Here is a 24,398-nt window from a genome sequence, read left to right as displayed (position 1 = left end):
TCCTCAGTACTAAAACTGAAAAACATGCTCCCTTAAAAGAAAGTAGTCTCCTTTTCAATTACTTTGTGATCTTCAGTCTAAATATTACTAAGAAGGGAACATCACACTAGCAATCTCCTCAGAATATCTGATGCATTTATTTCATTGAACTTTGTCACATTTCATAAAGATTTTTCTCCACTCCCCCACATACCTGTCAAGGACTTTGAACCTGGACTAGAAGACAGAATAAACTATGATTATTGGTCATGGTCGGTAAAGACAAATGGCCTTGACCAGCTGAGTGCAGATGGTCAAGACAGCATCTGCCAAACGCAGCTATCTGGACTCTGTAGCTTCAGGCTCCTGAGCCACTCTCTCTTTCCACTTTTTTTTTTTTTTTTTGAGACGGAGTCTCGCTCCATCGCCCAGGCTGGAGTGCAGTGGCGCAGTCTCAGCTCACTGCAAGCTCCGCCTCCCAGGTTCACGCCATTCTCCTGCCTCAGCCTCCCGAGTAGCTGGGACTACAGGCGCCTGCCACCACGCCCGGCTAATTTTTTGTATTTTTAGTAGAGATGGGGTTTCACCGTGTTAGCCAGGATGGTCTCGATCTCCTAATCTCGTGATCCACCCGCCTCGGCCTCCCAAGGTGCTGGGATTACAGGCGTGAGCCACCGCACCCAGCCCCTCTTTACACTTTTATCTCTATCAGAGCCTGTCCTGCTCTCTGCACCAAGGCTGAGTCCCCCTCCCCACCCCAGTCTAAGACACTCATCTCTTAGCCGTTTGAGCCCAGGGATCTGTTCTCCTTCTGCAGCAGGTAGGGTGCAAGGGGACCAGAAGCCTGATGTAGAAGCACATGGTTTGGAGGGAGTAATAAACCCAGGAAAACCTAGTAGCAGCAGCAGCAGCAGCAGATCAGGCCTCTGCTTCTCCTCTTGCCCCTGCTAAGCTGCATTTACTCCAGCTCCTAACCCAGGGCATTATTCCTAGGGGCTTGATTTGGCTGTGTAAGAAACCCACACTTGCACAAAAAGTGGTCCACAGTGCCCCCTAGTGGCTAACTGGAATATTAACAGTGACATATTCTGGCACATTCAATTATAAAAGAATCTGCAGCGCCTGCTGTGAAACACTGGTTGACTTTACTCTGTATGATAACTAGAACTTACCTGAATGTCGATATGTATTTTTGTGGTTCCAAATGCTGGAGAAAAAACTCAGTAAGTGGGAAAAGGGAGAAAACCAAATAGCTGCCCTCAACCTAATTCTATCACAAGGTACCCTGGCAACCAAATTCCTGAGGCAGAACCTGTGACAAAGGCTACATCTGGCCATGCCCAGAATTTTAGGACATAATGAGCTTTTTGCCAGTTAGAAAGAGTGGTATTATTCAAGTTTTGAAACAGCCAGTGACTGATTTAGGAGCATGCTATTTCGACAGTAGACAATAAAACAAAGTGTAATAAATATTAATGTCTATGTTTAAGAAAATGAATCCAACACATTTCATTAAAATAATTCTTTTAATTATTGATGCTTTGAATAAGAAGTCCATTTTACTAAATTTAGTATAAATTATTTTTCTTAAACAGAACCTGTTTGCTGGATCTCAGTTAAGTTCACTTTGCAGTTTTCAGACACAATGACTCATATTCAACTTTTCTCTTTGACATTTAAGGATTCAGTGGCTTGATTCCTGACATTTCCTCTTTAAGAGGAATCTTATGTCATCTTCTGAAATCATGTATATGGGTAATAATGTTAGTGTCTTCTCTTCTGAAGATGTGATACTTTTAATGCCATGTTCTCTTCCCTCTGGTGACCTGACTTAGATTGTAGCAGCACTAGAAGCTATTAAGAGATTTGGAGCAGTTGAGGAAGCCTTAGGTAACTGTTAAGAGTAGCAGTATTTTTAAAAAGCTGTGGAGAGTGGTTTGGGAGGGGATTTTGTCCCTGGTTGAAGCTGGTCCATGCCTGGGTAAACTTTACTTATAAAAGAATACCAGGAACACACAAAATATTCTTCTCTTTCTTTTGCAATCCAGTTTTGGGAACAAAAAATAATCTGTGTGCACATGTGTTTTGATAATACAGTCTCGACTTAGGTGGGGAAATTAAATTCAGGAGTTTTATGACTTTCTTTTGTTCTCAGTATCACTTCAGAGTATAAAAAGTTTTTCAAAAGTTCTTTATCAGAAATAGTTTCACCCTATGTTGAATTAACAATACCCAGGATTGTGAGACATAAATCAACATGAGTAGGAAGCTCCATTTGAGTTTCATCATTGTTTGTCTATCTTGGCAAGATTTATGCAGGAGCACCATAATGGGGGCCAATCCTTTTGCACCAGGCTCAGGCAGCTCAGGAGGCAGCTGTGGTGAGTGACGCACTCTACCAAGCACAGTGGCTTCTAGGAATAAAGAACACATACTCAACTACCTTCAAAGGCCAATGGGCAATTTAAATCTGGTACTCATTCCTCTTCAAGAGCACCACTGGAAACATCTTTGGAATTGGTGGGACAAAACTTATTTGATTATAGTGAAGGATATTTCTCTATGAAAATGGCTTCAAAATATGAAAAAAGTAGCTACCACATCTTCCAAGAAATCCAATAACAGGTCAACTCTATTGGTAAACAAGCAAGTAAACAAGCAAGCAAACAAACCAGCATGTGACAGAAAACTGGCTAATATTCTGGGACGCTTTCCAGAGAAACATTAAGCCTTTTAAGTGTGTATGAGCCACTTTAAGAAACTTCATAAGTGTTGCTAAATTCACCACAGTCTGCTTCACCTAGAAAGGGGAACAGAGAAGAATTATTTTGTTAAACTGGATTAACAAATCTTGAAAATTAATTCATTCTAGGGAAGGACTAGATAAAATTTGTGATCTAAATTAAGATTTTGAGTTCATTTCAACCACTAGAATATACTAAATAACCACTTGGGTTTGTTAAAATGCAGATTCCTGAGTTTTGGTTTCAATCGGTTGAGGGTAGGGCCTAGGAATCCTCATTTAGCAAGCAACCCTCCTCTCCAAGTATGATTCTGACACACTTTGATAAACGCTACTGGGATGTAGCAAGAAGCAGGCCACTGCCGTGGCTGCTGTTGTTATCTCATTTAAGAATACCTGAAGGTTTAAAAGACAAAAATAGTTGAGAACACAAGGGGTCCTGAACATCAGGGCAGAAGAGCAGTGATTAGCCATTGCCCAGTGATACTGACCACAGCAGGGAGGTGAACTTTCCCCCTTTCTGCTGCCACCAACCAGGGAATCCATCTCTAGGTATCAAGACTGGGCAAGTCTGTAATCCATGACCTTTTGCTACCTGTGTGTTTGTTAGGAAATATCTGGGTGTGCGCCAGAGGAGATAAAATGAGGCTTAGCACAAACAAGCTGCTGCCCAGACTTAACAGTGGTCGAAAGCAATGCTTATGCTTATAAGAACTGCTTTTTGGCCAGGCGCGGTGGCTCACACCTGTAATCCCAGCATTTTGGGAGGCCGAGGCAGGCGGATCACGAGGTCAGGAGATTGAGACCATCCTGGCTGACACGATGAAACCCTGCCTCTACTAAAAATACAAAAAATTATCCGGGTGTGGTGGCAGGCACCCGTGGTCCCAGCTGCTCAGGAGGCTGAGGCAGGAGAATGGAGTGAACCCAGGAGGCAGAGCTTGCAGTGAGCCGAGATCGCACCACCACACTCCAGCCTGAGCAACAGTGAGACTCCATCTCAAAAAGAAAAAAAAAAAAAAAAGAAAAGAACTGCTTATTCCAGGGTGCCAGCAAATGCTTCGTGTAGACATTTAAGCCTTCCACTGAGCATGCAAACATGCTCACGGGGTCTTCACCCAACAGTCCACATTCAGTTAAGCTCCATATCAGCTCTCACAAGTGGCAGTCTCCATCTGTGTGAAACAGATTTCAGATGCAGAGGACTTCGTGGTATTTGGAGGAATAATACCTTCCAAAACCGATCTGGGCAAGCCAAGCAAGGTGGCTGCCAATGTGGGGAAGCTCCAGAACGCCTGTGAGGCCCCTGTGAGTGGTTCTCCAAGAAGATGGGGGCCCTGGTCCTCACAGATATCACTGTACACTCCCCAGACTATTAAACAGCTCTGGTGGCAAACCTGGTGGGTGGGATTAGTGGGGGCACTCCTAGACTCGGAGATGGACAATTCCTAGCCAGAGGCACCCGGTCAGAGCGGGCAGCTTTCAGGCACTGCCCATCCCTTGGGTTCTGGTGCACTGCCTCAGAAGGGTGACATCTGCTCTAGCCTTTGGGCCTCCTCTCAGGACAAGGAAAAAATGTTCTATCTCTGTGCCGCAGAGAAGTGCTCCTTTGTCTGCATAATAAAGTGGGAACCTCAAAAGTATCTGTTTTACTCACTTATTCAGTGTGGAGACTTCTGGGAAAACAGTTTTATTTTGTTATTAAACCAGGCACTGCCTTTGGGCATGTTATTTATATAAAGATAACTGCGCTTCAGAGATTATGTCCTGTGAAAGTAAACTTTAACTTCAGAGAGCAGGCCCTTCTTAACAGTCATCCTGATAATTTGTTGCCAGGGAATACACTTGTAATTGCTACCTCTATATTCCTACGAAGTCAGATGGCTTTGCCAGCCCAGAAGATGATCAGTGGCCCGTGCCTCTCCTGCATGCACAGCAGCAAAACAAGCGCCAGGACTGTGGGATTCTTTATTCCAACAGAGTGTGAGAATGTTTGTCTCAAGTAATGAGCCAGACAATCATTCCTAAACACCTGCTCTATGACACACACTGTCCTAAGCCCTGCTTGGAATTAAAAAAAAAATAGAAACAAAACAAAACTGAGCTTCGCTGTCAAGAAATTTCCAATCATGGCAGAGAGTCAACAGTTCAACATGGAACTGTTCTACAATTGAAAAAGACACAGATTAAATAAATGCTAAGAATTTAAGCCCTCAAATGACCTACAACCTACAAGTCTACCTTAGTATCATCATCGTAATCTCCTGAAACAGCAGTCAATCATTACAAGCAGAAAGTGCATTATAAATTACACTGAGCTAGGAGCCTGGCCAGCTACCAGTGAGGCAGCCAGAAGAGAAGTACAGCATCACGGATAGAAGCCAGGTGATGGCTCTGGAGCAAGTATGCCGGGGTTTGAGTCCCAGCACCACCACTTCCTGGCTGCAAGACCAGTTTGTTCTCTGTGCATCAGCTTTCCATTTCACACATGTGGAAAAACAGCACCTACCTGTTGCGGTGGCAGGTTGCGCAAGATAGGGATGTGGTAAGAATTGAATGAGTTAATACATGAAAAGTAGCCAGTATAGCACCCAGCCAGTAATAAACAATGGACACTAGCTGTTATTGTTACTGTTCTTATCACCTCCCCAGATATGCCAGAATTTCCTGTGTCACCTGGGAGAAGCACCAGTCCCTCGTATTCCCTCATTTGAACTCCGAGCTAACTCCAAAGACTCCAATTACACTCTTCTTTCCTTTCCCTTTCTGTCTTCAGGTCCTGGGCTTTATTTTCTCCCATGGCCTCTTTTGTCTCAGCCTCCTCCCTTCCAAGAACTTCTTGGTGGGATAAACCACACATCCCCATAGGCATTTGTAGTACTGGGACTGATGGGATGGGGTTACTTGCTCAGACTCAGATGAAGGACATTCACAGTCCAGGAGCACCTGAATCTAAGCCTCATGAGAAAATGCTATCGTGGGTCATAACTGGGCTCTGTTCAGGGCCCAACAAGCATAGCCTTAAAATGGAGTCTCAACCTGGTGTCCAGGCCTGTAGACAGAGTTCAGGGGGTCTATGAACTTGGCTCAAAAAAATTTTTTTTTCATTTTCATTAGGCTCTAACCGAATGTATCATTTCCTTCAATAATGAATGTAGGGAATAAACCACAGGGTGATAGCGTATCTGTGACTGTCTCCAACAAAAATAGAGAAATCACAGATACTTTCATATCATGTTAGAGGTGTTGCAGATGTCTTAAAATATTATCTTCCATCCTCACTACTTTAAAAGCACAGAAAAGGCCAGGCATGGTGGCTCATGCCTGTAATCCTAGCACTTTGGGGGGTGAGGCAGGCAGACTGCCTGAACTTAGGAGTTTGACACCACTCTGGGCAACATGGCAAAACCCTGTCTTTATGAAAATACAAAAAATCAGTTGGGCGTGGTGGTCTGTGCCTGTATTCCCAGCTGCTTGGGAGGCTCGAGGCACAAGAATCGTTTGAACCCAGGAGGTGGAGGCTGCAATGAGCTGAGATGGTGCCACTGCACTCAGCCTGGGTGACAGAGTAAGACTCTGTCTTGAAAAAAAAAAAGAAAAAGAATAGACTTATTACTAGATCTTATATTTAATATATTAATTAATAAAACAATATACCACACATTTACAAATATTTTTATAAATGTATTTCATTATAGTTGATTTTCTTCTTAATCCTCTGTATTTTATGTGTTTAAAACATTATTCTGAGAAGGGGTCAGTGGCTTTACCAGACTGCCCAGGGTGTCCAGGGCACATGAAACGGTTAAATCCCCCTTGCCTTAGAAGGCTGAGGATGGCTGTAAGGGCGGCAATCTTAGGTGAAAGATGTGTAAGTACTTACTGAACTGTGACATTATAATATTCTTCCGGTGTCACGATTTTTGGTCCACCAAAGTAGTCCAGGACCCAGATATTGGTTATATTCAACTTAGCAAAGAACCAATTATGGCTGGAAGGCCAGGTTTTCATCTCAGGGTGTCGAATGAATAACGAATGCTTTGCAATGTCCATTTCTGTTTCATTCACCTAAAGGACATATATGAAATAAACATTCTTATAGCAGTAACACTTTATTTTCTCATTTGTTAAGAATGTGTGATTAGGCGGGGCGCGGTGGCTCACGCCTGTAATCCCAGCACTTTGGGAGGCTGAGGCAGGCAGATCACGAGGTCAGGAGACCCAGACCATCTTGGCTAACACGGTGAAACCTCATCTCTACTAAAAAAAAAATTAGCCAGGCGTGGTGGTGGGCACCTGTAGTCCCAGCTACTGGGGAGGCTGAGGCAGGAGAATGGCGTGAACCCGGGAGGCAGAGCTTGCAGTGAGCCGAGATCGCGCCACTGCACTCCAGCCTAGGTGACAGAGCGAGACTCCATCTCAAAAAAAAAAAAAGAATGTGTGATTCTAGCATTCTATAAATCCTAGGAGTTTACTTAGTTAAGTAAGTAAAGTTAAGTAAAGTAAGTAAAAAGGCATTTTGAGCTATTAGAATAGCTAGCACTAAGTACTGTAACATTACTGGTGCCTAAGACATGTAATGTTTAGCATATTTATCCCATAACATGGACATGTTAAACATACAGATGAATGTACTGAATAAGGATGTTTAGAAGCCACATAACAGAACTCAAAAGCATGTGCTGCTCCTCCATCTTTTTCCTGCCAGTGAAGGACACTCAACTACAGAGATGCATCCACAAAGAATTTACAGACCATAAATAACACTTGTCTGAGGCATTAATGATTGACACGGTCAAAAAGCAAATCTGCTGGCTGGGTAATCAGATCAGCACTCCTGACACCATGCCCACTGCTCTTCCTGAGATTGTATTTGACCTCTTCCCTTCAGCAGGCGATCCAAACTAAATTCACTTCCAGTTTTCAGTAATGGATAGTCCTCTGGTTGGCCTACTTAATATGTTTTCTCTGCTTTAAGCCACTGTTAAAATATGGAGACAAGGAGCCCAGACATGAAAAAACGTTATACCAATGTAAAATGTAAGGGAGAGTAGAGGGCTTTGGTCAACCAGATGCTCTTTAGTAAGAATAACTTTATATACAGGAGCTTCATAGTTGTTACATCTGCTTGGCTTCAGAAAATCATTCATTTTTGTCATATCTTATTTAACACCTATATGAAAGCAACTTATTAAAACGTTTGGTTTTCATGGAATTACTTCACCTATTAGAATAGAACATGTTCTGACTGGGCATGGCAATCACAAATCAACTGCATTTCACTCTCAAAAGATCTATTCTGCCAGGCATAATGGCTCACGCCTGTAATCCCAGCACTTTGGGAGGTCGAGGTGGGTGGATCATTTGAGGTCAGGAGTTCCAGACCAGCCTGGCCAACATGGTGAAACCCCATCTCTACTAAAAATACAAAAATTAGCTGGGTGTGGTGGTGCGTGCCTATAATCCCAGCTACTAGGGAGGCTGAGGCACAAGACTTGCTTGAACCCAGGAGGCAGAGGTTGCAGTAAGCCGAGATCACACCACTGCACTCCAGCCTGGGAGACAGAGTGAGACTCTGTCTCAAAAGAAAAAAGATCTATTCTTTCATTGTGAATACGATGGTGTTCCGAAACCATCTCCCTTCCTGTAGGATAACCACTTACCTTGGTCACAGTTCCTGACAGCATTATGTGAACACAAAGGGGACTTTGTGGATCAAATCCATGTTTCTTGCAGAAGTTGGTCTGTGCCAAAGTCATGGTAAGTGTAGCATATGGATTCTCCTATAGAGAGAAAATGAAGATCCTCTCATGTGAAATATGGTTTCTGGAGAGGTAATAAATTTCAAAAGTTGCATACATGATGTCCCTAGAGTTTGACTGGTCTTCCACCAAACGATGAATCGTAAAACATCACCTTCCACTCAGGGGAAAATAATACTTGGAAAGTATCCTGACCACTCCCCAAAGGGGGTGCAGGGGTTTCTATTTAAAATGAACTGACTTGGTAAAATTTATTTCAATATACTTTTTCTGAAACCCTGAATTTATTCCATATTCATCAGAAGAATTATGATTGTAGTGACACCCAAATTTAAGGCTGTTCTATAGGCTTCACTGAAAGACTTAAAGGGTTAAACTCTAATACAAAACCATTGCTAAAAACACCACAGTTGCTCAACTGGCTAACTATGCGATTTAAGCAAGAAAGTAGCTGAATCATGCTGCTTGGTTATCTTACATTAGCAGAAACTGTCATGTGATTTCGAAACTGGAGAAGTTGTTCATTCCTGCTTTAGTAACAATAAGTCTTATCCCACATTCAAAAAGTAACACAAGTAAAATTCTTAATGCTTTCTTATTCAGCAATCAACTTCATAAAAGGCACTGTTGACAGATTATAGCAAAATTCACACATTGCATTTTAGACTATTTAGCTCTTTAAGCTCTAAGTGTCTTGTGTGGAGAACTCTGCCATTTCACAGTGACCCACCAAAACAAAGAGTCATAAAGAGATTTCTTTAAAATCATTTAGCCAAATAGCCACTGTCTAGAAACCATTAGGCAAGGCACCACAGGGGACCAAACAGCGGGAGGGGGACACTCAGGTAAACTCTCTCCCTCTGTGAGTTTATAATCTGGTTGAAAAGGCAGACATAAACAAATGTGTATGTCCAGCATAGACTAGAGTGATAGAGGAACTATAAGGAGCTTTATAATATATTCAAAACCAGGATAGAAGGTGGGAGGACATATTAAAGGGAGAGCAGACGCTGACTGCAAAAAACACAGAACTGGGTGAGCCCAAGGCTTGATGAACAGTACCAAGAAACCTGATTTGCTGGAAAGAGGGGCTTTCCTATGGGAGGAGGCTGGGGTTGGCAGTGGAGAGGGCTCCAACCCAAGTTAAGGAGTCTAGATTGTAATTTGTGGGCCAACCTTAGGCACTGTTTTCTAAGAACCATCTGCCTGGAGAGCTTGATAAAATGCTGATTTGGGTTAAAATGTTGAAACAGACTTCACTCCCAAACCAAATAACTGCAATTTTTTTTTTTTTTTTTTTTTTTTTTTTTTTTTTTTTTTTTGAGACGGAGTCTTTCTCTGTCACCCAGGCTGGAGTGCAGTGGTGCGATCTCAGCTCACTGCAACCTCCAACTCCCAGGTTCAAGCGATTCTCTTGCCTCAGCCTCCCGAGTAGCTGGGATTACAGGTGTGTGCCACCACGCCCGGCTAATTTTTGTATTTTTAGTAGACACCGAGTTTCATCATGTTGGCCAGGCTGGTCTTGAACTCCTGACCTTGTGATCCACCTACCTCGGCCTCCCAAAGTGCTGGGATTACAGGCGGGAGACACCGCATCTGGCCTCCAATATTTTTTTTAAGACAGTGTCTCACTCTGTCACCCAGGCAGCCACCCAGTGCAGTGGCACAATCATGGCTCATTGTGGCCTCAATCTCCAGGGCTCATGTGATCCTCCCATCTCAGCCTCCTGAGTAGCTGGAACTGTAGATGTGCATCACCACACCTGGCTAATATTTTTTTATTTTTTGTAGACATGGGGTTTCACTATGTTGCCCTGGCTGGTCTCAAAATCCTGAACTCAAGTGATCCTCCCACCTCGGCCTTCCAAAGTGTTGGGATTACAGGCATGAGCCACCAAGCTGTCCTCTATCTGCATTTTATTTATTTAGAAACAGAATTAAGCTCTGTCACCCAGGCTGGAGTGCAATGGTGTGATCTCAGCTCACTGCAACCTCTGCCTCCCAGGCTCAAGTGATGCTCTCACCTCAGCCTCCCAAATAGCTGGGACTACAGGCATACACCACCATACCCAGTTAATTTTTGTATTTTTAGTAGAGGTGGGTTTCACCATATCGGCCAGACTGGTCTCAAACTCCTGACCTCAGGTGATCCACTCACCTCAACCTCCCAAAGTGCTGTGATTACAGGCTGGAGCCTCTGCACCCCGCCCCTATATGCATTTTAAACAAACATCCCAGGTAGCTCTTACGCAGCTATAGGCAGTTGGGTGTTGTTAAAAGTTTCTGGCCAGAGGGCAATGCTGTGACAGGTATTTTTGTTAATCTATTTGGGTAGGCAAGGTGGATGGGGCAGACAGGAAGACTATGTAAGAGTTGTTCTAGTACTTTTAGGCATGAAATGACAAGCTTAAGGATGAGGTGGCAGGAATAAAGAGGAAGGGGCAAGGACAGAGGCAAAGAAGGCAACAAAAAACTGTCAGGACTTGGGAACTGAGGGATTTGGGGAGGCAGTGAGAACCAACTGGGTTTACTGAGAAAACAATAATTCCACTAACAGAAATGCAGAAGATCAAAAGCAGCTTGTTTCAGGAGGAAGAAGAAGGACTGGATTTAAACATGTTGAATTTGAAGTGGTGGCAAACTAATGAAGTAAAAATGAACAGCAAGCAGAAATACACAGAACTTTGAAGAGGTCAGAAATGGACACAAATCTGGAAGTGAGTCCTAGTAAGGACTAGAAGAGAGTGTATACAATGAGAGTGCATACAATCTTCTGAGGATCATTACAGGGAACAAAAGAGTAGGAAACTGACTTTGAGGGATACTTATTTTAGTGGGTCAGAGAAAAAAATCAAGAGTGACCAGAACAGAAAGGGGCACATCACAAGAAAAGAATGCCAAAACAGAAGGGAGGCTAATAGTAAGAGGTCTTGGTGCAAATAATCAAACCCCAAGATTTCCCTTCAGACTCACTGGCTCTGCAGCCAAACATGGTCCCACTACAAGCTAACATCAGCAACACTGTCCTACAGACATTTACTATACAAAAATGCCGCAAAGAAAAAGACATACAAAAACATCCCAGTGGTAAGTACATTTGAAGCTCACAACCTATCTCTAAGTTACAGAGGACAGGCATTTTACACATGAGAAATGGTCCCAAACCTAGGTCTTCTTGTTCCTTCTGAACAATTTCACCCCCTGTCAATGAGAAGAAATGCAGAGCACCCTGGAGGTCAGGAGGAGGAAAAGAAAAAAGCAGAAACTTTGACCAGCTAATTGATGGAATCAAGTCAGACACATTCTGATGTGGCCACTTCTTTTCACTGCCATCATGGAAACCTAAAGCCCTGGGTAGGTTCCTTGCCACTGTCCTGTCTATTTCTAGAAACATGAAAGACCTGGGCTAAAGTCCTACCTGACAGCCATTAGCTGGCTGGTCACAGGCTAAGTCCCTGCACCTCTGAGTCTGTGTTTCCTCACTTCCTAAATGGGGACAATAATACCAGCAACTCCCTAGTCACCTCACAAATTTAAATATGATTATGTATTGGTCAATCTCCCTCCTCCCCCATTAGAATCATCAGGGAGTGGTTTGTGGTGGGGGGAAGAGGTGTTGTCTTAAAATAAAATGTGTTTTCAATAAAATACCTTGGCATCCCATTTTTAAAGCCTTCTTAGGTGACTATGATTTGCAGTCAAAGTTGAGCACCACTGATGGAGTGGAGTGAGTTTGGTTTGAGCAAACGCCTAAAGGTGTGGAATGGGCTGGGAATAAGAAAATGGTGAACTGGGGTATATCTGCCTTAGCTAAAAGAGGGCACTGCTTCTGTTTTTGCTCACAGAATGCAGGCCCACAGTGTCACTGGATCTTCCCATTTTTCAAGAAAAGTTAGAGATTTACATTTTAAAGTAAAATCTAAATTTTAAAATGTTGGTAACAAATTCAAATTTATTAAAAACAAAACAGAACTCTGTGTAGGCCAAACTGGTCTGTGGGACATATTCAGCTGATGGGCCACCAGCCTGTGATAGGTGGTTTGAAGAAAGATGAACCTGAGATGAAACTAGGGGTTTGCCCGCTGGCTTTAAACAAGTTACTTAACCTAGGTAGGCCTCAAGTTCTTCATCTGCAGAATGGGGTATAAAATACCTACTTCAAAGAATTAATAGAAGAGACAATGAAAGGAAGGCGAATGGAAAAGTGATTAAACAAGCATCAGTTTCTTACATCCTGTCTTTATCAACAATGTTGTACTTTCAGAGTTGAACTGAAATGTGAGAGCTTTGTCAAAAAGACCCTCCATCAAATCAGGCTCCACTCCTGGACTCTCTGTGTCTCTGGCCTCCCAAGCCGGGTGTCTGTGACCCCATCCCTGAGACAGCAGAGGTCCATTAGAGTTGTAAGTGTGGCCCTGCACCAGAAGGTGGGCAAAGGGCGAGGAAGAGATACACCTTCAATCAGCTCTGCATCTTACTGAGGAGCCACTATGCCTGTGGAGGCCTAAAGACTGCAGTAATCATTGTTATCACCCACGATATTGTACGTTAGCTTCTTGCTGCAGGAGGGAAAAGCTTAATTCAGGAAGGGTAAGAGAGTGAGAAACCCTGAAGTCACATATTAAAGTGTTTAAATACCCAACAATCTCTATGCCCTGTAAAACCTTTAAGAATAGGAGCCCAGGCAGGGCGCGGTGGTTCACGCCTGTAATCCCAGCACTTTGGGAGGCAGAGACAGGTGGATCACGTGAGGTCAGGAGTTTGAGACCAGCCTGGCCAACATGGTGAAACCCCGCCTCTACTAAAAATACAAAAATTAGCCGGGTGTGGTGGAACGCACCTGTAATCCCAGCTACTCGGGAGGCTGAGGCACGAGAATCGCTTGAACCTGGGAGGCAGAGGTTGCAGTAAGCTGAGATAGCGCCACTGCACTCCAGCCTGGGCCACAAAGTGAGATTCTGTCTCAAAGAAAAAAAAAAAAAAAAAGAATAGGAGCACAGTTAATAGAGACACTGTGTCCCAAGACGACTAAGAACCACTCAGGGATGAGAAGTCCTCGGGCTGCCGGCAGAGAATTTACCCCAGGTGCGTGGCCCAGTGGCGGAGGCGTGTGCGAAATTCCTGGTACCCAGTTGCCCAACATCTGGGACGCTGCAACCCCCACCTGCCAGTGCGGCAGAGAAGCGGCAGCCGTTCGAGCCACGCTCAACTTCCCGGGAAGAATACTGGGGAGAGTGAAGGCTCGCTGTGTGGCCGCCCCGCCCACAGCCCGCCTGGGGAAGCCGCGGGCCGCAGCTCACCTGCAGGTTGCTCACGGAGAGCTGCAGCGGGCTCAGGTAAAAGTAGGGCACGCCGCTGCCCGCGCCCGGGGGCCCGTCGCTGAGCGAGAGGACGTCGGCGAAGGGCCGGCCGCGCACTGCCTCCAGCGTGGAGATGGTGGCCAGAGCGCCCCAATCGGAGACGTGCGTCACAAAGCGGGCCACGCGCGCCGCGTCCTCGCGGGGTGGCAGCGGCGGCAGCCGGGAGGCTTCGTCCCAGTCCCCGTGGTCCCGGCCGCCGCGACCCCGCGCGGGCGACACGAGCAGCGCCAACAGCGTCGACGCCAGCAGGGCGGCGAGCAGTGCGCGCGCGGATCCGCGGGATAGCCGGGCCATGGCGGTGTCTCCAGCCAGAGTCCCGGGCCCCAAGACCTGCAGGGACCCAGCGTGAGCCCGGCGCGCCCAGGCCCCGCCCCCCCGAGAGGCGCCAATCAGAGCTAAGCACAATGCAGGGGGCGGGGTCCCTCTGCCGCTCCGCAACCTGCAGGAGACGCGATTGGTTCATCTGCATTCCAATCGCTCTGCCCGCCCTCTTTAAGGATTGTGAATTTGTCCTATATGGGATATTTGTTTTGTTTTGTTTGACAGGCGGAAAAAGAAAGGCTTGAAGAAATCAAGCAACTTGCCCAAGTCGTACTGCTGGGAAAAGAGCAGCCTCTTTACACAGGCACACACCCCCTCCTTTTAATACCTTTGGAGATGAATATCTGGCATCTGAGAGGAAATGCTGCATTTTCTACCCATGCGCCTCTTTTCTGTTGAATTTACCGTCAGCTCCAAAGAACAGCGAGGGTCCCAGCGTTGTAGAAGTCCAGACTCAGGCTCGTGTACCCCATGTGTAGCTGATGCCAAACACTGACATATAGGTGCTTGGAGATAAAAGTTTATTCGATTTGGCCAAAGCGAGAAGGCGGGAGGGCAAGATATCTCAAATCCGCCCTAACAAAAAGAAGCAGAGAGTGTTTATGCGGCCGGCGAGTCAGGGAGGGGGTGTTTCAGGGAATCGAGGGAAAAAGTCTATGTTTCTTCAGTCTCAGATAATTCCTTGAACAATCAGACTTCTGGGCGTCAGAAGCTGGCCTCAGTGTACTTCAAAGGACTTATTCCTCTTGCAAACTTTTTCGTAACCCTGAAGTTATTATTTCCTCCTGCTTGACAAAGAAACAGTACATCAGCAGTTTACGATTATGTTGTAGGAACAAGGGATATTGGGCAAAAAAGAGAGTTGTCAACACGTGCAAGCAAGGGCCTGATCAGAATTTTCATTATTTCAGTCACTAACAAATGCTGGGGTGCTGAAATCTCAAGGGACCCACTTACACTAGCAGTAAAGTTAGGCAGAAGCCCAAAAGTTCAAGACCTTTAAAAAACTTTTTATTTACTTATTTTAAAATTTTTAATTTTTGTGGGTACATAGTAGGTGTATACATTTATGGTGTACATGAGATATTTTGCTAGAGGCATGCAATGCATAATAGTCATATCAGGGTAAATGGGGTATCCATTGCCTCAAGCGTTTATCCTTTGTGTTACAAACAATCCAATTATACTTTTAGTCATTTTAAATGTACACTTAAATTACTATTGACTATAGTCACCCTGTTGTGCTATGAAATACTAGGTCTTATTCTAACTATTTTTTGTACCCATTAACCATCCCCACTCCTCCGCTGCAAGTCCCCCCACTACCCTTCTTTGCCTCTGGTAACCATCCCTCTACTCTCTATCTCCATGAGTTCAATTGTTTCCATTTAGGCTCCCACAAATAAGTGAGGATGTGTGAAGTTTGTCTTTCTGTGCCTGGCTTATTTCACTTCACGTAATAACCTCCAGTTCCAACCATGTTGTTGCAAAGACAGACAGGATCCCATTCATTTTTTATGGCTGAATAGTACTCCATCGTGTACATATACCACATTTTCTTTATCCATTCATCTGTTGATGGACACTTAGGTTGCTTCCAAATCTTGGCTGTTGTGAATAGTGCTGCAATAAACACAGGAGTGCAGACATCTCTCAATATACTGATTTTCTTTCTTTTGGGGATATACCTAGCTGTGGGATTGCTGGATCATATGGTGCCTCTATTTTTAATTTTTTGAGGAACTCCAAATTTTTTTCCATAGCAGTTATACTAATTTACATTCCCACTAACAGTGTACAAAGGTTTCCTTTTCCCCACATCCTCACCAACATTTGTTATTGCCGGTCAAGACCTTTTAAACTACTGCCCAGGAGTCTCTCATATAGACACACAAAGGGATTGTTAGTCTACTATCAATATCCCATGTACAAATTTGAACTTACCAGTTCAGGACCTGTTAAGACATTAAGCTTGGGGTCGGCGGTTTCATGAATTTATTGCCCCCACTGCCCTTCCCTGCTCCTTGTAAGGGACATTCCTTTTGCTTCTTCTAAGATGGCCTGTCTCATTCTCTCACAGGTGCTCCTGATTCTGCTATTCTGGAAACTGGTCAATAAGCTCATAGCACCTGGCCTCCATTCTTTATGACTTTAAGCTTTGGTCACGTCTTTTTGGAGCAAGTCTTAATCTTTTTGGCCTGGCCTCAAATTTCCACTGTAATTGTTGTTGTAAAGACTGTATGGTGGTGTTAGTGCAAGAGTTTGTCATCTTGTAAAGCTGGCTCTGACAGACACCTGGCCCTGTAAGGCTGAGTTGTGTAACAGAGGTGAAGTAATTTCACTCAGCTGCTGTTGGCCAGTCATGTGAGCAGCTGTGGGCAACAGGTGTGTGAGCCAAAGTCCCACCGCTACTTCCCTTCTCAAACCCAGCCTCCTAATATTCAGCCAACTTCTCAGGCTACTCAGTAGGAATTGTGTATCAGAAGCAAGATCATCTACTCTGAATAGTAGACTTCAGTGCCCTCTGGTGGCCAAATGATGTCACACACCCTGATTTCGACATCGGGCTAAGAAGGATCCTTAATCAAAGTTGGTTTGCTTTATATCAACTGAATTTGGAAGAACTTCAAAATAGATGGAAAACTAAGTGGGAGAAATTCAAAAGGAGGAAAATTGGGTTCATCATTTTAAAAACAAATGATTAATACAAATAGTTTGAGTACCTGCCAGTTATAAACATTTCATCCCTTACCTGTTAAGGAAAGAATACTCTCACATTTTGGAGTTCTAATCTCAGGTCTGCCACTATCGTGCCATGTGACCATGGGATTTTATCTTACCTTTGGGCCTCAATTCTCTCATCTAAAATGAGGAGTTGGATTAGATGATATTAATATCTGATGCCTCTTCTAGCCCTACATCTTCTTTTTCCTTGTGGTTGTTTCTTTGTTTTTCTTTTTTCCTTTTTTTTCTTTTCTTTTTTTTTTTTGAAACAAGGTCTTGCTCTGTCATCCAGGCTACACTGCAGCGGTGGCTCACAGCTCACTGCAGCCTCAAACTCCTGGGCTCAAGTGATCCTCCCTCAAGTGATCCTCCCACCTCAGACTCCCATGTAGCTGGGACTAAAGGTGTATGCCACCACACATGGCTAATTTTTAATTTTTTGTAGAGATGGGGTCTCATATGCTGCCCAGGCTGGTCTTGAACTTCTGGCCTCAATTGGTCCTCCCACCTCATTCTCCCAAAGTGCTGGGATTATAGAAATGAGCCACTATGCCTGGCCTTATTTTTCTATTAACATGCAAAGTATGAGCCTTTTGTAAGTTTCACAATGTGAATTTTTTTGCAAGAAGATGAAAAAAATTTATTTATTGCTACACCATTTATTGCTGGCATACAAAATAGCAATAGACCCTATTACAGCTCCATTACAAAACAGGTGCCTAGAGCTTGGTCTCAGGCATCAGAGCAGGAGAATGAGGTCTACAAACCCTCTGGCTTTAAGCACGCCACCTCAGTATCTGTCTTTGTGTTTGCTGTTCCCTATGTTCAAAATGCTCTTCCCTCAGCTGCTGGCATGGCTGCCTCACTTCCATTGGGACCTCCACTTAGATGTCACTCCTCAGCAGTGACTCCTAGAGCACTCTTTCCTAGAGGCCTTCCCCAGTTACTCTCCATCAGCCAACTCTATTCCTTTCATAGCAATCATTAATTCATCACAACAAAAATAAATACTATAATAACAGTATTTATTTTTTTAGCTACGTGTTTATTGTCTCCACTGGTAGAATGGGAGCTCCGGGAGAGCAAGAATGTCTATCCTGTCCACCTTCATATTCCCAATGCTCAGAGTGGGCACTACATAAATATTTATTGAAAGACTACCTGACAGTGAATAATACCTGGCAAAATTCTTTGCACATAGAGCTGTATAAAATGAATAGGAAGTGAGGATGACTAAATCAGCATAAGCTAATAACCAGGCGCTCCAGCTTTTGTTTAGCAAATCCTCCTCATTGGGATATTAGGGGAAGCCCCTAGCCAGGAGTGGCTGAAATAATCATACCAGATCCTGCTGCTTCTCATCCTGACTTTATGTTTTTATGTGAAAAACCTACACTGGTCCCCATCCCCACAGGCCCACTGTGGAATAGTTATCTTTTCCTTATGTCTAGGTTTGATCCTTGTGAAGAACCCACCCTGCAAACTCCTTCTTTTACATGGTGTTGCCCTTGCTTATTTGTCTAGGTCACCACTTGTTCCTTCTAGGTTAGAAGCAGTGGTTTTGTCCTTTCTGTCTCCCAGCACTCAGCACAGATCCAGGCATCTAGCAGGTACCCATTACATGTTATTGACAAAAGAATTGTATCAGAACAGTCACACCAAGGGCAGAGGGTTCTGAGGCTGTCTGCCTGAGCTCAGGCTTTAGTCTTTAAAGAATAGAAAACTTCTCTTTTGTGTTATGCATGCTTCAAATAGTAGATAGCTAGTGAAACAGTGAAGAGAGTTAGCTGTGGAGTTAGCCACTTAAGCATGAGCTTACATAGGATGATACTGAACCACAATTTCCCTGCCATTAAAATCATAGCTCCTCCTTCACTGGATTTTTATGGGGATTAAATGAGAGAATGCATTTAAAATAATGTCCATTATAGTGCCTGGAACAGAACAGATGCTCAGTAGTTCTTAGCTATGTGGTAGTAATTGTTAGCTTTTTTCCCACTATTTCTTTTTTTTTTTTTTTTGAGACGGAGCCTTGCTTTGTCACCCAGGCTGGAGTGCAGTGGTGCAATCTTGGCTCACTGCAACCTCCGCCTCCTGGGTTCAAGCGATTCTCCTGCCTCAGCCTCCCAAGTAGCTGGGATTACAGGCGCGCCACCACGTCCAGCTAATTTTTGTATTTTTAGTAAAGACGGGGTTTCACTATATTGGCCAGGCTGGTCTTAAACTCCTGACCTCAGGTGATCTGCCCATCTCGGCCTCCTGAACTGCTGGGATTACAGGTGTGAGCCACCATACCCGGCCTTTTTCCACTATTTCTGTTCCCACTTTCTACTCTAAAAATCTGTAGATTGCTTCATTTAATTTCTGTATAGATTTTTCACACTTTTCACTGTAGCCTCTGCAGGAAAAAAAAAAAAAAGCCTCTTGAAAAAAATAACTTTATAAAATATCTTGAAAGTCCCCAGGCAGCTATTGAGGAAGTACTTTCATAGCCCACCCCAGCTTTGAGGGAGAAAATGCCGATGCCTATTATTTTTCATTAAGCAGATAGCCTTTCCCCATGGTTCTTCTCACATCCCTTCATTTTAATCAAATGTTCTGAATTTAAAAGGTAGCAATGAAAACCTGCCCTTTTGCTGACTGCCTTGAGTTTTACATGTTTCTCTTTCATGCACATTTACATTTGGATAACAATTATTTTCCAGACATTTGGGGAACAATTCTTGACTCCTTTCAATCTAGAGGACATGTTTTCCAAATGCCTAATAGTGCTTGGTACATAGAAAGACATGTTAATATTGTTAATATGTATTTTTTGGATTGCATTTGTTTAATCAAAACACATTAACTAAGCTTTAGAAGAGTAGTCATCCCAGTATTTCAATATATCTGTAAAATTTATTTTTTTAATTTTACTTTAAGTTCTGGGATACATATGCCGAACATGCAGGTTTGTTACATAGGTATACATGGGCCATGGTGGTTTGCTGCACCTATCAACCTGTCATCTAGGTTTTAAGCTCCACATGCATTAGGTATTTGTTTTAATGCTCTCCCTTGCCTTTACCCCCACCCCGCAACAGACCTTGGTGTGTGATGTTCCCCTCCCTGTGTCCATGTGTTCTCATTGTTCAACTCCCAATTACAAGTGATAATATGCCGTGTTTGGTTTTCTGTTCCTGTGTTAGTTTGCTGAGAATGATGGCTTCCTGCTGCAAAGGACATGAACTCATTCTTTTTTATGGCTACATATTATTCCATGGTGTATCAATATATCAGCAATATTAAACAGGAAAAGAAAGTTACCTGCGAGTCAGAAGAAAATAATTAAATTAGAATTTGCACTAAAACAAGGCCAGCCTTTCACATCATCACCATAGTAATTTTAAAAGCACAAATGAAAGAGTGCCTGTAACAAAATATCTGTCCACTTTGCCTGCCAGATGCCCATAATTCCACTACTTATGCATTTGTACATTAGATGTATGCATTTAACAAGTATGCATTGAGTGCCAAACAAGCCCTGGGTGCTGTGATGGGTGACGAGAATGAAAATTATTAATAGACATTGTCCTTAATTTTAAGAAAAATTTCTGCTTAATTAATTCACAAATAATCAAAGAGACAAATTATAATTCGATGTCATTAGTGCAATGTGGAGGGCTATCCACAGGCAAAGGTGCCAGGGAAGAAGGAGCATAGATAGGCCTGTCTCGAGGGAAGGTTCATATCAGAGGTAATTCTTGAGTTGAAACTTGAAGAACAAATAGAAGCGTGGCAGACAGTGAGGAGGTGGGAGAGAGAGAAGGAGAGGAAGAGTTTTACACAGAGGGAATAGTAGGTACAGAGACAAGAGACATGATGTGTCAGAAAAAGCCATTTTAAGTTGAAGAGAATGTGAAGAACTAATGCAGGGAGATGAGCATGTTCAGCTGGGTAAGGGAAATATATCATGTCAAGAAGAGATTTTGATTTTGGGAAGCCATAGAAAATTCATATGTTAGAAAGATCAATTCAGGCATGATGGCTCATGCCTGTAATCCCAGCACTTTGGGAGGCCAAGGCAGGTGTACCACTTGAGCTCAGTGGTTCAAGACCAGCCTAGACAAAATGGCAAAATCCCGTCTCTACCAAAAAATACAAAAAAAATTTAGCTGGGCATGGTGGTGCGTGCCTGTAGTATCAGCTACTGGGGAGGCTGAGGTGGGAGGATCCCTTGAGCTCAGAAGGCAGAGGTTGCAGTGAGCCAAGATTGTACCTCTGTACTCTAGCCTAGGTGACAGAGTTAGACCTTGTCTCAACAAAAAAGAAAAAGAAAGAAAGGAAGAAAAAGAAGAAAGAAAGAAAGAGAGAAAATGTAATTTTATGAAGATATCTGTTCTCCCCAAGTTATCCTATTAATTCAGTGACTTCCAACCAAAATCTCCACAGAATTTTTTAAGGGAAACTGATGAGCTCATTTTGGAATTTATTTGGAATTGTAATCCATGGGGGTAACTAAGATATTTTTGCAAAAGAAAAGCGGTAAGGGGGAAATTGCCCTATAAATATCAATCATACTGTAATCTCTCCAAGAAATGTGTATGTAACAATATAACTTAAAGCTTTAAAGCATAATTTTAACAAACATATAACAATACCATTTATACGACTTAGAATGATTTTTGCTACCTTACGGTGTCATGAAAAACAAATATATATGTGTTCATTGACAAAAGCTCATAGGTTAAAACACACTGTACATGGCAGTAATTGAGGCAGCTGTAGGAACTATGGTAGGAGTAGGCAAATTGTTACAGATTGGATTCCTCAGAAGCAGACACTGACAGAGTTTGGCCTGCAGAGCACAGATGGTCCCTGACTTAACAATACTTCGACTTAACGATTGCTTGACTTTAAGATGATGCAAAAGTGGTGGGCATTCAGTAGAAACCATACTTTGAGTACCCACACAACAATTCTGTTTTCACTTTCAGTACAGTATTCAATAAATTACATGAAATATTCAATCCTTTATTATAATATTGGCTTTGTGTTAGATGGTTTTGCTCAACTGTGTAGACTAATGTTTAGTGTTCTGAGCACGTTTAAGGTAGTCAAGTTTAAGTTAAATGCATTTTGACTTATAGCATTTCAAGCTTACGATGGGCTTGTTGGGACATAGCCCCCTCGTAAGTTGAGGAGCATCTGTACTTATTAAGGATCAACATCTGTGGGGGAAAAAAAAGGGTGGCAGCAGGATTGGGCAGAGAGAAGAGCCAACCTGCAGTGCAGGCCTGACAAAGCCCCTCTTCATAAGGAGTTCTGGAGTGTATGTGGTCCATCGGAAGTGGGGCAATGGCATGATGACTCATGAGATGGAGATTAAAATCGCAATGTGATATGACTACATACCCACCAGAATAGCTAAAATCCAGGTGTTGGTGAGAATGTGAAACAGTGGGGATTTTCACATACCGCTGGCGGAAATGTGAACTCCTGCAGCCAGGGTGGAAACTGATTGGCAGTATCTATTTTTTTTGAAATGGAGTCTCACTCTGTCACCAGACTGGAGTGCAGTGGCGTGATCTCGGCGCACTGCAACCTCCGACTCCCTGGTTCAAGCAATTCTCCTGCCTCAGCCTCCCAAGTAGCTGGGATTACAGGCACACACCACCACATCCAGCTGATTTTTTGTATTTTTAGTAGAGACGGGGTTTCACCATGTAGGCCAAGATGGTCTCAATCTCCTGACCTCATGATCCCCCAAAGTGCTGACCTCAGCTTCCCAAAGTGCTGGGATTACAGGCATGAGCCACCGTGCCCGGCCAGCAGTGTCTAGTAAACATATGGCCCAGAAGTTCCACTCCCCAGTATATACCCAGCTGAAATATATATATGTTTTGTCTTCTTTTGTTTGTTTTTGAGACAGAGTCTCACTCTGGTTGCCCAGGCTGGAGCGCAGTGGCATGATCTCAGCTCACTGCAGCCTCGACTTCCCTGGCTCAGGTGATTCTTCCACCTCAGCCTTCCAAGTAGCTGGGACTACAGATGCACACCATCCTTTCTGGCTAATTTTCTGTACTTTTTGGTAGATACAGGGTTTCACCAGGTGGTCTTGAACTCCTAGACTCAAGTGATCCACCCACCTTGGCCTCCCAAAGTGCTGGGATTACAGGCCTGAGCCACCATACCCAGCCTGAAATATTGACATATGTTGACCAAAAGATGTGTACAAGAATGTTCATAGCAGCATTATTTGTAATAGCCCCCAAATGTCCATCAACAGTGGGATGGAAAATAAACTGTGGTTTATTCCCACAGTGGAATAGTTCAGCAAAGAGTGCTGCTACATGAAACAACATGGATGAATCATATAAAGATGATCTTGAGCAAGAGAAGCCAGCTACAAAACACATGTATGATTCTGCTTATATAAAATTCAAAAGTAGACAAATAATTCTAAGGTCTAAATATGAAAACAACAGTTCCTTTTGGGAGATAATCACTGGAAGAGAGCATGAGAGGAGCTTCAAGGCTGTTGGCAATGTTCGTTTCTGGAGCTGGGCAGTGCTTACAGAGGTGTGCTCACCTTATGAAACAATCATTGAGCTCTACACTTGATTTTTATACTTTTATGTGCCTATGTTTGTGTTGCTCCTTAACAAATTACCCCTAAACTTAGTGACTTATATAATGAACAAGTATTATTCCATTATTTCTTCGGGTCAGGAATTGAGATGTGGGTTGACTAAATAGTTCTGGCTTAAGGTCTGTCGTGATAGTTGCAGTCAAGCTGCTGGTTGGAGCCGCAGTCATCTCAGGGCTCCACTGGAGTCTTACAATTTTTTCATAATCTCAGAATGACATTCCGTCATTCCAGGAGAAGAGATTAACACAGGGCATGATACCAGGGGGTGAGGAAGGCAAGCATATGGGATTGGTGCTGTTATACTACTCCAGTATTCAGAGAGGAGGGGGTAACAAAGAAGACGGAAGAATATCTACAACTTATATTTATCCTCCAGTCCAGCTTTATAACCTCCCCTGGTCTCATGCCTTAGTCTAGAAGTGGAACATGATGGAAAGGGGAAGGAGGGGCTAAAAAAAACCTCAACAACATGAACTGAAAGTGCATATGTTGGCAGTAATGTTTGGCAATAGTGGAGGTCCAGCTTCGATGATGCCTGGTGGTTGTAGGCCAGTGCAGAGCTGCAGTATCTGGTGCAACAGTTCCCCGTGAAAGTGGCTCATCTGAAGGCTGTGACAACAGAAGAAGGGCCCTTATGCAGCTGTGCAGGCAGAGGTGGCCCAAGCAGGCAAAGGAGGTTGAGCTCATAAGTGAGACGCCTCTGGTGATAGGAGCGACTTGGAGGAGAATTAGAGGCCCCACCATCGTGAGTGGAGACAGGGGTCATCAATATAAAGTGCTACTGTGAATGTGACCCACTTTGTCTCCCAGGCAAACAGAAGCCACTTAAAGCTTTCATTGAAAGGAAGGAGAAATCATCAGCTAGATAGATAGTGACT

At 43.6% G+C, this 24,398-nt stretch overlaps 1 protein-coding gene across 1 annotated transcript; it reads right to left on the bottom strand.

Annotated features, from left to right (window-relative positions):
* Positions 1 to 1,486: 1,486 nt before the first annotated feature.
* On the bottom strand, positions 1,487 to 15,159 carry CREG1 (cellular repressor of E1A stimulated genes 1). The gene is made up of 4 exons (XM_002809834.5): positions 13,785 to 15,159; positions 8,386 to 8,505; positions 6,606 to 6,790; positions 1,487 to 2,779 (listed from the first exon to the last, which is right to left on the bottom strand). Exons 1-4 carry the CDS (start codon positions 14,136 to 14,138, stop codon positions 2,776 to 2,778), a joined length of 663 nt encoding a protein of 220 aa, XP_002809880.1. The 5' UTR covers positions 14,139 to 15,159; the 3' UTR covers positions 1,487 to 2,775.
* Between the last annotated feature and the right edge of the window lie 9,239 nt (positions 15,160 to 24,398).

This window comes from Pongo abelii, chromosome 1, assembly GCF_028885655.2.
Source record: "Pongo abelii isolate AG06213 chromosome 1, NHGRI_mPonAbe1-v2.0_pri, whole genome shotgun sequence".
In the NCBI taxonomy this organism is placed as follows: Eukaryota; Metazoa; Chordata; class Mammalia; order Primates; family Hominidae; genus Pongo; species Pongo abelii.
This window is presented reverse-complemented; position numbering and strand designations above follow the sequence as displayed.